Source organism: Maniola hyperantus, chromosome 20, assembly GCF_902806685.2.
Source record: "Maniola hyperantus chromosome 20, iAphHyp1.2, whole genome shotgun sequence".
NCBI lineage: Eukaryota > Metazoa > Arthropoda > Insecta > Lepidoptera > Nymphalidae > Maniola > Maniola hyperantus.
Window position 1 is genome coordinate 2,202,259 of NC_048555.1, and position 14,035 is coordinate 2,216,293.

The following is a 14,035-nucleotide window of genomic DNA, read 5'->3' on the forward strand; positions in this document are numbered from 1 at the left end:
GCTTAGTTACAGGGTTCCGTTGGCACCTTTTGGGTACGGAACCCTAAAAATTAAGCAAATTACATCGTGTAACCACAACATTCAGCTGAGTTCGGGCCTTTTCGTTGGCACGACACATTTTAGACACTAGGTACCTATATTTTGTTTGAATTAGATTTTAAGGAATGTTTTTTTTTTTGTAAATATTTTTGTTTGTGTTTATAGTGTGTTGGATCAACCAATAAATTGATTTCTATTCTATTCTATTCTATTCTAAATTTGTAGGTACGGTCATTCTCAGAATTCGAGTATTCTCACAACCGTGCCGTGCAGTGCAAGCGAATTCGATCATTAGGGTGCTAAACGAGTTTTGGCCTTTGACAGTATCTTTGGCTCATTGAACTTACTGAACAAGATGACGCATGCAGAGAGCAGGGTGGTGGCGCCGCGCTCCGCGAACACGCAGCTCACGAGGTACACGAACGAGAGGAAGGCCACGCAGCCCACGATCAGCACCAGCGCTATCACACCTGTCAATAGACCACATTGTTATATACGATAGTTCAGTCAAATGCCAGTGGACTGAAGCGCTAATTCATATCTTAACATACCTTAGGCACACCCCCGAATCCTGACACCATAAAAGCTAACTGATTTAATTATTACTACTACCGGAACACCGGCATGTTCGCACACAATGTGTGTGTAGGTAACGGTAGGGCTGAAGTGGCCGCCCACCATCGTATAGCCATGGTTACGATGGTGGGCGGTATTTAGTGCAGTCTCGTATATAACAAACTGAGCTAGTAACGTCGCAAAACACCCGACCTCTCCAATTTTTTTTCGAGGCTTAGAGCCCATCCCCAGGCAAAGCCTGCGCTCGCCACCCCACCCGGTGGCTGGTGATTTCTTACACTACGAGATTGTGACATCACACTTACCGAGGAAGTCAGACTGGTTGATAGTGCTGTCCTTGTCCATCGTAGCCGCGGTAATGATGGTGGGTAATATGAGCACGGTGCCGTATATGAGGAAGTGCGCAAGTAAGGTCGCAGTCCAGTGCAACACGGGCGAGTATGAGAGTGGCTGGTGATTTCTTACACTACGAGATTGTGACGTCACACTTACCGAGGAAGTCAGACTGGTTGATAGTGCTGTCCTTGTCCATCGTAGCCGCGGTAATGATGGTGGGTAATATGAGCACGGTGCCGTATATGAGGAAGTGCGCAAGTAAGGTCGCAGTCCAGTGCAACACGGGCGAGTATGAGAGTGGCTGGTGATTTCTTACACTACGAGATTGTGACGTCACACTTACCGAGGAAGTCAGACTGGTTGATAGTGCTGTCCTTGTCCATCGTAGCCGCGGTAATGATGGTGGGTAATATGAGCACGGTGCCGTATATGAGGAAGTGCGCAAGTAAGGTCGCAGTCCAGTGCAACACGGGCGAGTATGAGAGTGGCTGGTGATTTCTTACACTACGAGATTGTGACGTCACACTTACCGAGGAAGTCAGACTGGTTGATAGTGCTGTCCTTGTCCATCGTAGCCGCGGTAATGTTGGTGGGTAATATGAGCACGGTGCCGTATATGAGGAAGTGCGCAAGTAAGGTCGCAGTCCAGTGCAACACGGGCGAGTATGAGAGTGGCTGGTGATTTCTTACACTACGAGATTGTGACATCACACTTACCGAGGAAGTCAGACTGGTTGATAGTGCTGTCCTTGTCCATCGTAGCCGCGGTAATGATGGTGGGTAATATGAGCACGGTGCCGTATATGAGGAAGTGCGCAAGTAAGGTCGCAGTCCAGTGCAACACGGGCGAGTATGAGAGTGGCTGGTGATTTCTTACACTACGAGATTGTGACGTCACACTTACCGAGGAAGTCAGACTGGTTGATAGTGCTGTCCTTGTCCATCGTAGCCGCGGTAATGATGGTGGGTAATATGAGCACGGTGCCGTATATGAGGAAGTGCGCAAGTAAGGTCGCAGTCCAGTGCAACACGGGCAAGTATGAGAGTGGCTGGTGATTTCTTACACTATGAGATTGTGACGTCACACTTACCGAGGAAGTCAGACTGGTTGATAGTGCTGTCCTTGTCCATCGTAGCCGCGGTAATGTTGGTGGGTAATATGAGCACGGTGCCGTATATGAGGAAGTGCGCAAGTAAGGTCGCAGTCCAGTGCAACACGGGCGAGTATGAGAGTGGCTGGTGATTTCTTACACTACGAGATTGTGACGTCACACTTACCGAGGAAGTCAGACTGGTTGATAGTGCTGTCCTTGTCCATCGTAGCCGCGGTAATGATGGTGGGTAATATGAGCACGGTGCCGTATATGAGGAAGTGCGCAAGTAAGGTCGCAGTCCAGTGCAACACGGGCGAGTATGAGAGTGGCTGGTGATTTCTTACACTACGAGATTGTGACGTCACACTTACCGAGGAAGTCAGACTGGTTGATAGTGCTGTCCTTGTCCATCGTAGCCGCGGTAATGATGGTGGGTAATATGAGCACGGTGCCGTATATGAGGAAGTGCGCAAGTAAGGTCGCAGTCCAGTGCAACACGGGCAAGTATGAGAGTGGCTGGTGATTTCTTACACTACGAGATTGTGACGTCACACTTACCGAGGAAGTCAGACTGGTTGATAGTGCTGTCCTTGTCCATCGTAGCCGCGGTAATGTTGGTGGGTAATATGAGCACGGTGCCGTATATGAGGAAGTGCGCAAGTAAGGTCGCAGTCCAGTGCAACACGGGCGAGTATGAGAGTGGCTGGTGATTTCTTACACTACGAGATTGTGACATCACACTTACCGAGGAAGTCAGACTGGTTGATAGTGCTGTCCTTGTCCATCGTAGCCGCGGTAATGATGGTGGGTAATATGAGCACGGTGCCGTATATGAGGAAGTGCGCAAGTAAGGTCGCAGTCCAGTGAAACACGGGCGAGTATGAGAGTGGCTGGTGATTTCTTACACTACGAGATTGTGACGTCACACTTACCGAGGAAGTCAGACTGGTTGATAGTGCTGTCCTTGTCCATCGTAGCCGCGGTAATGATGGTGGGTAATATGAGCACGGTGCCGTATATGAGGAAGTGCGCAAGTAAGGTCGCAGTCCAGTGCAACACGGGCGAGTATGAGAGTGGCTGGTGATTTCTTACACTACGAGATTGTGACGTCACACTTACCGAGGAAGTCAGACTGGTTGATAGTGCTGTCCTTGTCCATCGTAGCCGCGGTAATGATGGTGGGTAATATGAGCACGGTGCCGTATATGAGGAAGTGCGCAAGTAAGGTCGCAGTCCAGTGCAACACGGGCAAGTATGAGAGTGGCTGGTGATTTCTTACACTACGAGATTGTGACGTCACACTTACCGAGGAAGTCAGACTGGTTGATAGTGCTGTCCTTGTCCATCGTAGCCGCGGTAATGTTGGTGGGTAATATGAGCACGGTGCCGTATATGAGGAAGTGCGCAAGTAAGGTCGCAGTCCAGTGCAACACGGGCGAGTATGAGAGTGGCTGGTGATTTCTTACACTACGAGATTGTGACGTCACACTTACCGAGGAAGTCAGACTGGTTGATAGTGCTGTCCTTGTCCATCGTAGCCGCGGTAATGATGGTGGGTAATATGAGCACGGTGCCGTATATGAGGAACTGCGCAAGTAAGGTCGCAGTCCAGTGAAACACGGGCGAGTATGAGAGTGGCTGGTGATTTCTTACACTACGAGATTGTGACGTCACACTTACCGAGGAAGTCAGACTGGTTGATAGTGCTGTCCTTGTCCATCGTAGCCGCGGTAATGATGGTGGGTAATATGAGCACGGTGCCGTATATGAGGAAGTGCGCAAGTAAGGTCGCAGTCCAGTGCAACACGGGCAAGTATGAGAGTGGCTGGTGATTTCTTACACTACGAGATTGTGACGTCACACTTACCGAGGAAGTCAGACTGGTTGATAGTGCTGTCCTTGTCCATCGTAGCCGCGGTAATGATGGTGGGTAATATGAGCACGGTGCCGTATATGAGGAAGTGCGCAAGTAAGGTCGCAGTCCAGTGCAACACGGGCGGGCAGCCGGTCATGACGTGTATGTGCCGTGTGCCCGAAGCGCGCTCCGTACACGGCAGAACTACACCGTTAACGGCCGTACTTAGTATTGCTGTGGACAATGTTGAAATGTATTAGAAAGAAACCAAATATTCTAATTATATGAAAGGGAAAGGTGACTGAATGACTGACTGACTGACTAACTGACTGACTGAATGATCTATCAACGCACAGCTCAAACTACTAGACGGATCGAGTTGAAATTTGGCAAAGAATTTTTGAAAATTGAATTTTGTGAAATAGGGGTTTGAAATTTGTATAGTTCACACGGACGAAGTCGCAGGTATAAGCTATTATTAAATAAAAGAGACCCGACTACAATAAAATCTTGAGGTCTTTGAATAAAAGTTTTTTTAGTCACAAAAAGATCGTATTCTCTAACGGCGAAAACGCACTGCACTTCCGTCCTCCGAGTTCTATCCGTCATCCGTGAGAATACCAGCGATCATCTACGACATATTATGTCAACAAAAAGGAACGTATTTTCACGGACTTGAGTGCGTAACCGCCGTAAGAGCATGCACAAGAAAAATAAATTAGATATAAATAATATCTGTCCCGGCTGTACTCACGTGTCTAGTCGACGTTAGCCCGACTAGTTTCGAACCCATCCGGGGTCCTTTTTCAAGGGAGTCAGTTCGCGCACGCGCCGCGGCTGTGACTGCGGGCCGCGCGTGCCGCCGCCCGTAGAGCCCGCTGCGAGGGTGGTTGGAGGGGGGGGGGGGGGGGGGGGGAGACAGCTGCCGAACGTCTCCCGACAGTTCTTGCTGTTCTTCATCGCTGGAACCGTCACCGTAATCCAGGCAAGCGGAGCTAATGGTATCCTGTCCCACGACTGATGGACTTGTCTTAGCGTCAAAAAGCGGTTTCCACGCTGAGGGTAGCATCCATCCATTGTCACGATTGAAATTCGGGTGGCGACTAATTTCGATCGCTTCTCGTATCTTCCGCGGTACTAGAAACTTTTGCCACACGTTCGTGAGTACAGCCGGGACAGATATTATTTATAATGGAAATCACTCACGGTAGTTTAAACGCTAAATTAGATATACTTACTGAAAACAATACCTATCGCCCAAATCACACAAAAATGTAGGTCCTTCGGGCTCACGTAGTTGGAGTTAGTCTGCCGAACATATTGCGTGTCCTTAAGCGGATGGTTTATGGTGGTTATGGTGACTTCGGCCTCTGGGTTGGGGATCAGCATCGCGGCGAGCATGTTGGAGAGGAAGTTGAGGGACACGGGCGCCGCGTGACGCACCAGTGTTGTGTACAACGCCTAAAACCATCATTATCATCAGCCAATGTATACCCATTACCCATTGTAAAGCAGTGATAGCCTAGTACTTAAGACTTCAGGGGATCCAAGATTCGTTCTGAGGCACACTACCCAAAATTTGGGTAGTGGTAAAGCAATTAGAACATATAAAGGTGAAAGAAAACATTCTGAGGAACCTGCATGCCTGAGAAATCTCCATAATGTGGCTAATTCCATTGTACACAATCTCTAAACTAAACTAAAATGTCACGCCTAAATCTATTGCTATCCCTTTCATAATGTTGCTTGCGGAAAAGGATGGCACTAGATTTAGACTTGTTAATTTAGTTTAGTTTAGAGATTGTGTACAAGAGAATCGGCCCCAATGTTCTGCCAATGAATTGTGTGTGTGTGCGCGTGGGTGAGTGCGTGCGTGTGTGCATATATATATTCATAACAAGCATGTTATGAACGCAATTCAGAGAAGTTCCTTTCTTTTGCATGAATACACGCAACTATTTTTTCTTGATATATTTTTGTTTTACCTATCCGCCATATTGAATTTGGCATGGCGACAATATGTCGAGCAATGAGCTCATACAGTATTATTTTAAAGTTACTTTACAAACCTTTGCATCAGTGTCGTTAATTTCAAAGCCGATTAAGTAGTGTTGGTACTCCAGTACACTTTTTCGTCCGATCTCGAGTATTGCTGAAAATAAATTATCATTTTAAAAACAAGCTAACCTGCCTCAACTTCGTTGGGCTGGATTTTCTGAAAACCATTCCTTAAAATCTCACACAGTGGTCTGAGTTGTATGAACTTCTATAATTTTATATTCTGTACAGATACCTACCGACAGACAAGCAATCTTGCTCCGATCGATGTTCTAGATCATCTAGAATCATTAACGAAGAAGCACTGGCCAATTCTGTTCTCTTTGGAACAGAATTGGCCCGCGCCTCTTCGTTAATGACTCTCTATACTCTATCTAAAGAGAAAAGTTAGTTTGGGGCTCTCTTTGTTTCAGTAACCAGTGTTCATTAACCAGTGCTTCGTCACAAATGAGTCTTCTAGCCCAGCGATTCACCGAATCCAATGCCTTAAATTGGTACAGGGTAAGAAGCTGTTCCGGCTTAAAATACAGCTTGACTTTGTTGACCATGCCAAGTTACTTGCCAGCTGTTTTGCCTTGCATTCGATGCATTGTCCAAAGTTGAGGTTGGACGATATGTTGATTCCTAGAAGCTCAACACTATCGGTAATCGGAACGGATAGTTTTTGTCTCTGTCATTTGTATGGCATTACATAACAGAGAGAGCCCTTAAACCAGCGCTGTATGTTTTTGTACTTGTGTACATGGCATTTATGCTGAGTAGGGACCTTTTTTTTCGGGTTGTGCCACACATGACATACTTTATTCCGGCGCTTCTTGTACTTGAGGTCTTTTGACTTTACTACTCAAGTATTAGAGGCGCCGAGATAACCTAACTGGTAATGTGTGGTACAGCTTTAAAAAATAAACGTTTTTATTTTTTTATTTTTCTTTTCCCTATACTAACTTCTCTCCGTGGGTAAAGTATAATCATAACCCTCACGTGATCCGATAAAAGGAAAAATCAAAGTGACTTACCATCCGCGACATCGGGCACTCTTTTAAAATCGACAAAGTGGTATTTCCGGCCGATGTATAGCTGGCTGACGTCTTTCTCCTTCACATTGTACAGCACCCTCCGATCCGCTAAGTCGTACAGGTCCAGGTCCAGAGCGATCTTTGTGTAACGATCGGACGTCGAAAGGTCCACCCCGTTGGACAAAATCGTGAACACGCAAATCATTGCGATCGGCGCTATTACTTGCTGAAATAAAAAATGCAGTTTTTTTTGAGTTCCGTACCTCAAAGGGAAAAACGGAACGTTTATCGGATCACTTAAAGCCGTGATGACCCAGTGGTTACAATGTTCGTCCGCCCCCTATTCGGAAAGTCGGGGGTTCGATCCCGGGCACGCACCTCTAGCTTTTTGGAGTTATGTGCGTTTTAAGAAATGCAATATCACTCGCTTTGGCGTTGAAGGAAAACATCGTGAGAAAACCTGCATGCCTGAGAGTTCTCCATAATGTTCTTAAAGGTGTGTGAAGTCTGCCTTAGCCCCTAAAGCATGTGTTTGATATTAAACATTTAATTTTTAGGGTTCCGTACCTCAAAAGGAAAAACGGAACCCTTATAGGATCACTTTGTTGTCTGTCTGTCTGTCAAGAAACCTACAGGGTACTTCCCGTTGACCTAGAATCATGAAATTTGGCAGGTAGATCTTATAGCTGACATTTGGGGAAAAATCTAAAAACCGTGAATTTAGAGTTAGATCACAAAAAAATATTAAATTGTGGTCATGAACTAATATTAGTATTATAAATTTTCTAAGTAAGATAACTATATTAAATGGGGTATCATATGAAAGGTCTTCACCTGTGCATTCTAAAACAGATTTTTATTTATTTTTATGCATCATAGTTTTTGAATTATCCTGCAAAATGTCGAAAAAATACGACTGTAGTACGGAACCCTCATTGCGCGAGCCTGACTCGCACTTGGCCGGTTTCTTAAAAATAATTAATGTTGAAGACTACTATTGTTGGTACTTACCATAAGAAGAAAAGATATCTTCTTCGACCACAGGAACTTGAACTGTCGTATAACCAGCAACAGAAGTTGATGAGCATACAGACGTATACCGGACAGCTTTGCAAATGTTGGCTCTAAAAAATAAAAAAATAAAAAAAAAACAAGACAAGATGAAAAAAGGAAAACATTAGATGTAGATATAGAAATATTAAATAAAGATATAGAAATGTTACGGACCAATAGATTCTCCATCGACGTCGTCATCAGAAAATGTAGTGGTGACGTCACTGCATAGTCTGTAAATAAAGCAAAATACGTGTATTAAATAACTTTTTGCTTTAAACCATTTAACCATTAAACCATTGAGCTTTTGATTTAAAACATTAAGTTCTACTTAATACTTTAAAACACTCCGATTAAAGATGGCGATCTGAAAACAGCTGTTCTGTTTGGCGGTTTTTTTTGAAAAGTATGAAAATAATTTTCAAATTTGCAGCAGGAATTGAGACTGCGTGCGTCTCTCTTGGGTATCGCACCCAAAGCGTCCTTGAAGGTAACCGGTGAAGTAGTCAAAGGCGCTCCGGGCACTTTACGCAAATGAGACGTAGGTTCGATGCCTGCCGTTTCCGCAATGTAGGTAAAACACTATCATAAAAATTATAGATATCAAAATAATAATTTATGCAGTGGCGAAGCAGCAAAAAGGCACACAAGACAACTTACTTCAAGAACACTTCTTCTAACGTCGATACACCGACTCCGATAGAGTCAATTCCGAGTTGAGATCTCTGGGCTTCCAGCTGGTTGAAGAGTTTGGGGAACTTGTCACTGCTCTTGGCGGGGAGGTTGTAAGAGATGGAGTTGAGAGAGGTCTCCTTGACGGTGGCGTCGGGCACTTGGGAGACGATGGCCTCAGATATTGCCGGCACGTTGGGCAAGCCGACCGTTGTGAACGAGAGGCGGTAGCCCGCGCCTGGGAAACAAGGGCACATATAATCCATACTATTCATCATCCATAATATTATAAATGTGTGGAAGTGTGTCTGTCTGTCTGTTTGCTAGCCTTTCACGGCCCATCCGTTCAACTGATTTTGACGAAATTTGGAACAGCGATAACTTGCATCCCTGGGGAGGACATAGGCTACTTTTTATCCCGGAAAATCAAAGAGTTCCCACGGGATCTTTAAAACCTAAATCCACGCAGAGATTTTGTTAGAAATTGTCACTGCTCTTGGCGGGGAGATTTTATTGTTTTGGGTAACTTGTCACTGCTCTTGGCGGGGAGATTTTGTTGGTTTGGGGAACTTGTCACTGCTTTTGGCGGGGAGATTGTGTTGGTTTGGGGAACTTGTAACTGCTCTTGGCGGGGAGTATTGTTGGTTTGGGGAACTTGTCACTGCTCTTGGCGGGGAGATTTTGTTGGTTTGGGGAACTTGTCACTGCTCCTGGCGGGGAGATTGTATTGTTTTGGGTAACTTGTCACTGCTCTTGGCGGGGTCTTTTGTTGGTTTGGGGAACTTGTCACTGGTCCTGGCGGGGAGATTTTGTTGGTTTGGGGAAGTTGTCACTGCTCTTCGCGGGGAGATTTTATTGTTTTGGGTAACTTGTCACTGCTCTTGGCGGGGAGATTTTGTTGGTTTGGGGAACTTGTCACTGGTTCTGGCGGGGAGATTTTGTTGGTTTGGGGAACTTGTCACTGGTTCTGGCGGGGAGATTTTGTTGGTTTGGGGAACTTGTTACGCCTCTTGGCGGGGAGATTTTGTTGGTTTGGGGAACTTGTCACTGCTCTTGGCGAGAAGATTTTATTGGTTTGGGGAACTTGTCAATGCTTTTGGCGAGACATTGACTGGGACCTTACCGAGTGCTCGTTTGAGGTGCATGGTGGTGGCGTGGCAGCGCAGGCGGCCGGCGTGCAGCGCGGCCACGCGGTCCCCCAGCGCCTCCGCCTCCTCCATGAAGTGAGTGCTGATCAGCACCGTGCGCGACCCGCGGAGCGACTGCGGACATAAACTACTCTCAATACACTCTTTAGGGTTCCGTATCTCCAGAGAAAAAGGAACCCTTACCTAACACTTAGTCGTTTGTTTATCCGTATATCGTGTCTGTCAAGATCCGTCAAGGGAATCAAAACCCTATAGGGTACTACTTCCCATTGACCTAGAATTATGAAATGAAACAAAATAGTTTATTTGTATGAATATGGGAAGACAAGGTGTTTACAATAGAGAGTTAAGCCAACATATCCAGTCAGGAAACCCTGCCATACAAATTTTTTGGTAGTAAATTTTTTATACTAATAGATTAGATAGGTACAAAATATTGTGTCTATGATATAATGTCAGTCAATAATATAATAAAATAATCGAATTCATTCTTATTCTTGTGCTTAAAGGTGTAGCATTGTCTTTTAGCACAAGCAAAGGGAAATCCCAGCAGACACATACCAGCAAGAGATCCCACAGTTCCCGCCTGGTCTCCACGTCCAAGCCCGACGTGGGTTCATCCAGCACCAGCACCTTGGCATCGCCCGCCAGCGCGCAGGCCAGCTGCAGGCGCCGCTTCATGCCACCCGATAATTGGCTGCTGTTATATGACAGCTTGTCGCCTAGACCGAGGCGCTCCAGAAGCATTGTAGCAGACTTCTCGGCTTCAAAGTATGGTGTACCTTTTAGCTGGAGACAAAAACAGTAATATTATGAAAAGTACCCAAGGTTTTGCTCCATCTTTAAGCAGCTTATAGAGCTCTCTCTACAATTGGATATTTGACTCCAATTTTTTATTACTTTATTATAAACTAGGATAAAAATAACGACGTAAACTGAAAAAAACTAATTAAATCGATCAAATAACAAATACGTTATAAGCATTTAAATATTTCTGATTAGATAGAGATAGCGATATAGCATTTTGACGTCACACCTTATTAATGCCATAGTAGCTTCGTGCGGTTTCATACAAATTTTCGTTTTGCGAGAAAGGGATAGAAGACCCTCCCACTCCAAAATTAAAATGCCTGTTACTTTGTAAATCTTTGTTGGATTTTAATATTTTTTTCAGCGTACGTCATTATTTTTATCCTAGTTTATAATAAAGTAATAATATTTATCAAATTAAAAAGTAGTAAAATACCCAATTCTTCAAAAAAGAACAGGTTGAGTAAAAATGCATCCATGTCTTTACTCACCATGCTGAAGAACATGACGTGCTGCAACACAGTAAGGTCGGGGAAGAACAGATTATGTTGCGGGCAAAGTCCCAGCAATTTGCGCGTCTCATTCAGCTCGCTCCGAATGTCCATGCCTTCCACATATACATTCCCGTCGCTTGCACCAAACATTCCTACACGAAAAAAATTATCATTTGTAACAAAAATAGTTCCAACAAGTCATACTAGATGGCGCTATTCGTTTTAGAATCGCGCTATTGCTTTGCTTAACTTAAAAAACTATACAACGTAAAATGATTTTGTTTGTCAATCTGAAGCGTTTTGAACTCTTACGTTTGCGAATCGACTGTGTTAAGATTAAAGATACAAAGAATTTTGATTAAAATGACCTGTAATGATAGACATAAGGGTGGTCTTGCCAGCTCCGTTGTGTCCTAGCAACACCGTGATTTCGCCTTTGTATACATCCAGCGTCACGTTATCCAGAGCTCGTTGTTTACCGAATATCTGTAACAAAACATTAGTGCATGTTACATATCCTAACGATAACCTAGTTCAAATCACTTACGCAGCAAACCATCTTTGAAGGCTAACTCACTAGGTCATGAGTCCAGCGCTCCGTCAGCAAGAAACTACCTCATTGCCATACGTGACTCCGCAACTAATTGGGATTTAGCTATATTTTAACATTAAGGTATTTAAACCAAGTGAGAGGTGTGAAGAGGGGCAGTCTGTCGTCACACCTTGACGCAGTCTCTTAGCTAGGTTAGATTAGATTAGATTTAGGTCGTCACTGTACATACACATGTACAACTCTGCATCTAACCTCGGTGCAGAGTGCAGACGTTAGGTTAAGTTAAAATGTAAAGATTTAAGAATAAATTTAGTAAAAGCCTATCTTCGTTTCCTTCAAAAATCCTTCTGGTTGCCGCTTACGTAATTTGCATGTAATCATTACTGAGTGCGGCAGTTAGTAAGTAAATAATAGATATTTTAATCTAGATGTGCCAAAAACTATTTAGTACTTTAAACACCTCGATAAAAATGGCGGCTTCGGCACCTGTTTGCCATTTTAAATACGGAAAATCTGAATAATACTCAAATCACGCCTAAAAAAGTTTTGCTTTAAAAATACATTTCAATATATAAGTTTGAAGTGGCAATGGGCGCCCTGCACATAGTTCAAAAAACCGATAGACGTTGGGGTCCCAGGGTGCTACAATGGTGACCTCGCACCGGAAAGCGCAGCGTTGAAAGACCTCTTAGTAAGTGGACAGACGACATCAACGAGTCGCAGAGAGCCGCTGGATTCAGGCGGCGCAAGACCGTGGCGTGTGGAAGTCGCTACAAGAGACCTATGTCCAGCAGTGGACAGTGGAGAGGTCCGAGATGTTCTCACCTTAGTGACATTCTCGATCTTGATGCCAACCTCGGCATTTTTCGGAGCAGGCTCGAAGTACTGCGAGTCGTTAACGTTGACTTCCTCCATCTCTTCCACCTTGTCGTCCGGCTGCACCTTCGACGCGCACCAGTATTGGCTCTGAAACCAATTCTTTATTCTTTATCTATTAGGAAAGTATTCATGATGATGGAAATTGGAATAATTTTTTTTAAGTCAACTTATTTAAAAAGTTCAAGGGCTATGAACACGCTCAAAGGGCCTAACATACGCCCCACGAGAAATTTTTGTCTACGCATTTTATCGTGATATTTATAGAGATAACACCATAAATGCGTAGACAAAATTTTCTTATAGGCGCATGGGCGTGCAAGTCTGAAAAGAAGCCCACAACAAACTTAGTTGGTATTCTTTTTATAGGTGTGTTTTAGTGATGCAATGCGAATATTCATTCGCATTCCCATTCGCGGATATTCGCATATTGTTGCATATTCGCATTTGCATTCCGCGAAATTACTGCGAATGTTTTGCGAATATAATTTTTTTTTTGATGTAATAGTTGGTTAATAAAACAAAATCCATTAATTTCTTATGTTTTTTAATGTAATAAAAAGTAACTTAACCTCGTAATCACATTATCAGTCTTCTCTTTATCATTTGGTAACGGGACTGCCGCCTGAAAACTGAATATTCGCATTCGCATTCGCGAATGTTGGCAGCAGATATTTGCAATGTCCAAAATATGTCATTCGTAATATCACTAGTGTGTTTTTATTGTGGTGTGGTATGATCTATCAGTTACCTGACAGATGAAATTCCACGGCAGCGCGGTGCCATAGGGGCCGGGGTTGACTCGCGCCAGGTACCAGGCGAGCGTGAAGAATATAGCGCTCTGCAGCACCAGCATTATGTAGCACAGCAAAACAGAACCGCTGTTCTCGCTGCGGACGTTGCCTATCGTCGCCATGTTCACGCCGTTACCTGGCCACGGGAAAAGAATCTTTGAATAGATAGTTACAAAAACGTAAGGCAATCTATTACCTATACAAATTAATCGTAGAACAATTATTTAAAAGATTCCACACACACAAAGCCGTGTCCGAAATCTTTCAATGTTAGAAACTTTTTTAACCACCACTTAAAAATCTAAGTGGAAATTTTGCTTTGGTTCGGTGTTGTGACTGGAGTGCAGTTGGACTAAGTTGCCGAAATTCAGCGCTAAAGAAACTATGTCGCGGATGTGTAGAAAAACGCGCGCAGATAACGTCTTATCTACGCAAAAATGACGCTCTTCTAATATTTCAAAATGTCGAAATAACGGGTTCAAAAGGACATTCATCATGCTGTTCCAAGATCGCCAGTTCATCCTAGAACCCGCGCATGGATGGGGTCCTCTGGCAACATGCCACCCTCTGCGTAATTTTGAATCTTATGATTCGCAACTAACTAGCTTGACGTAATCGAAGTAATGATCCTGTGGCGGTTGCCACAGGTGCAACTAGATGG

At 44.3% G+C, this 14,035-nt stretch overlaps 1 protein-coding gene across 1 annotated transcript in view; it reads right to left on the reverse strand.

Moving 5' to 3' along the window:
• The window catches only part of LOC117991937 (phospholipid-transporting ATPase ABCA3-like), a 47,166-nt gene that overhangs the window by 15,472 nt on the left and 17,659 nt on the right, over positions 1-14,035 (reverse strand). Inside the window, exons 9-22 of the mRNA XM_034979578.2 lie at positions 13,332-13,510; positions 12,530-12,670; positions 11,520-11,637; positions 11,149-11,303; positions 10,409-10,636; positions 9,823-9,961; positions 8,688-8,937; positions 8,202-8,260; positions 7,986-8,098; positions 6,975-7,200; positions 5,970-6,052; positions 5,139-5,361; positions 3,913-4,134; positions 387-509 (exon numbers count right to left, since the gene is read on the reverse strand). Of these exons, the coding sequence (XP_034835469.2) occupies positions 387-509; positions 3,913-4,134; positions 5,139-5,361; positions 5,970-6,052; positions 6,975-7,200; positions 7,986-8,098; positions 8,202-8,260; positions 8,688-8,937; positions 9,823-9,961; positions 10,409-10,636; positions 11,149-11,303; positions 11,520-11,637; positions 12,530-12,670; positions 13,332-13,510 (2,259 nt within the window). The remainder of the gene's footprint in view (positions 1-386; positions 510-3,912; positions 4,135-5,138; positions 5,362-5,969; positions 6,053-6,974; positions 7,201-7,985; positions 8,099-8,201; positions 8,261-8,687; positions 8,938-9,822; positions 9,962-10,408; positions 10,637-11,148; positions 11,304-11,519; positions 11,638-12,529; positions 12,671-13,331; positions 13,511-14,035) is intronic.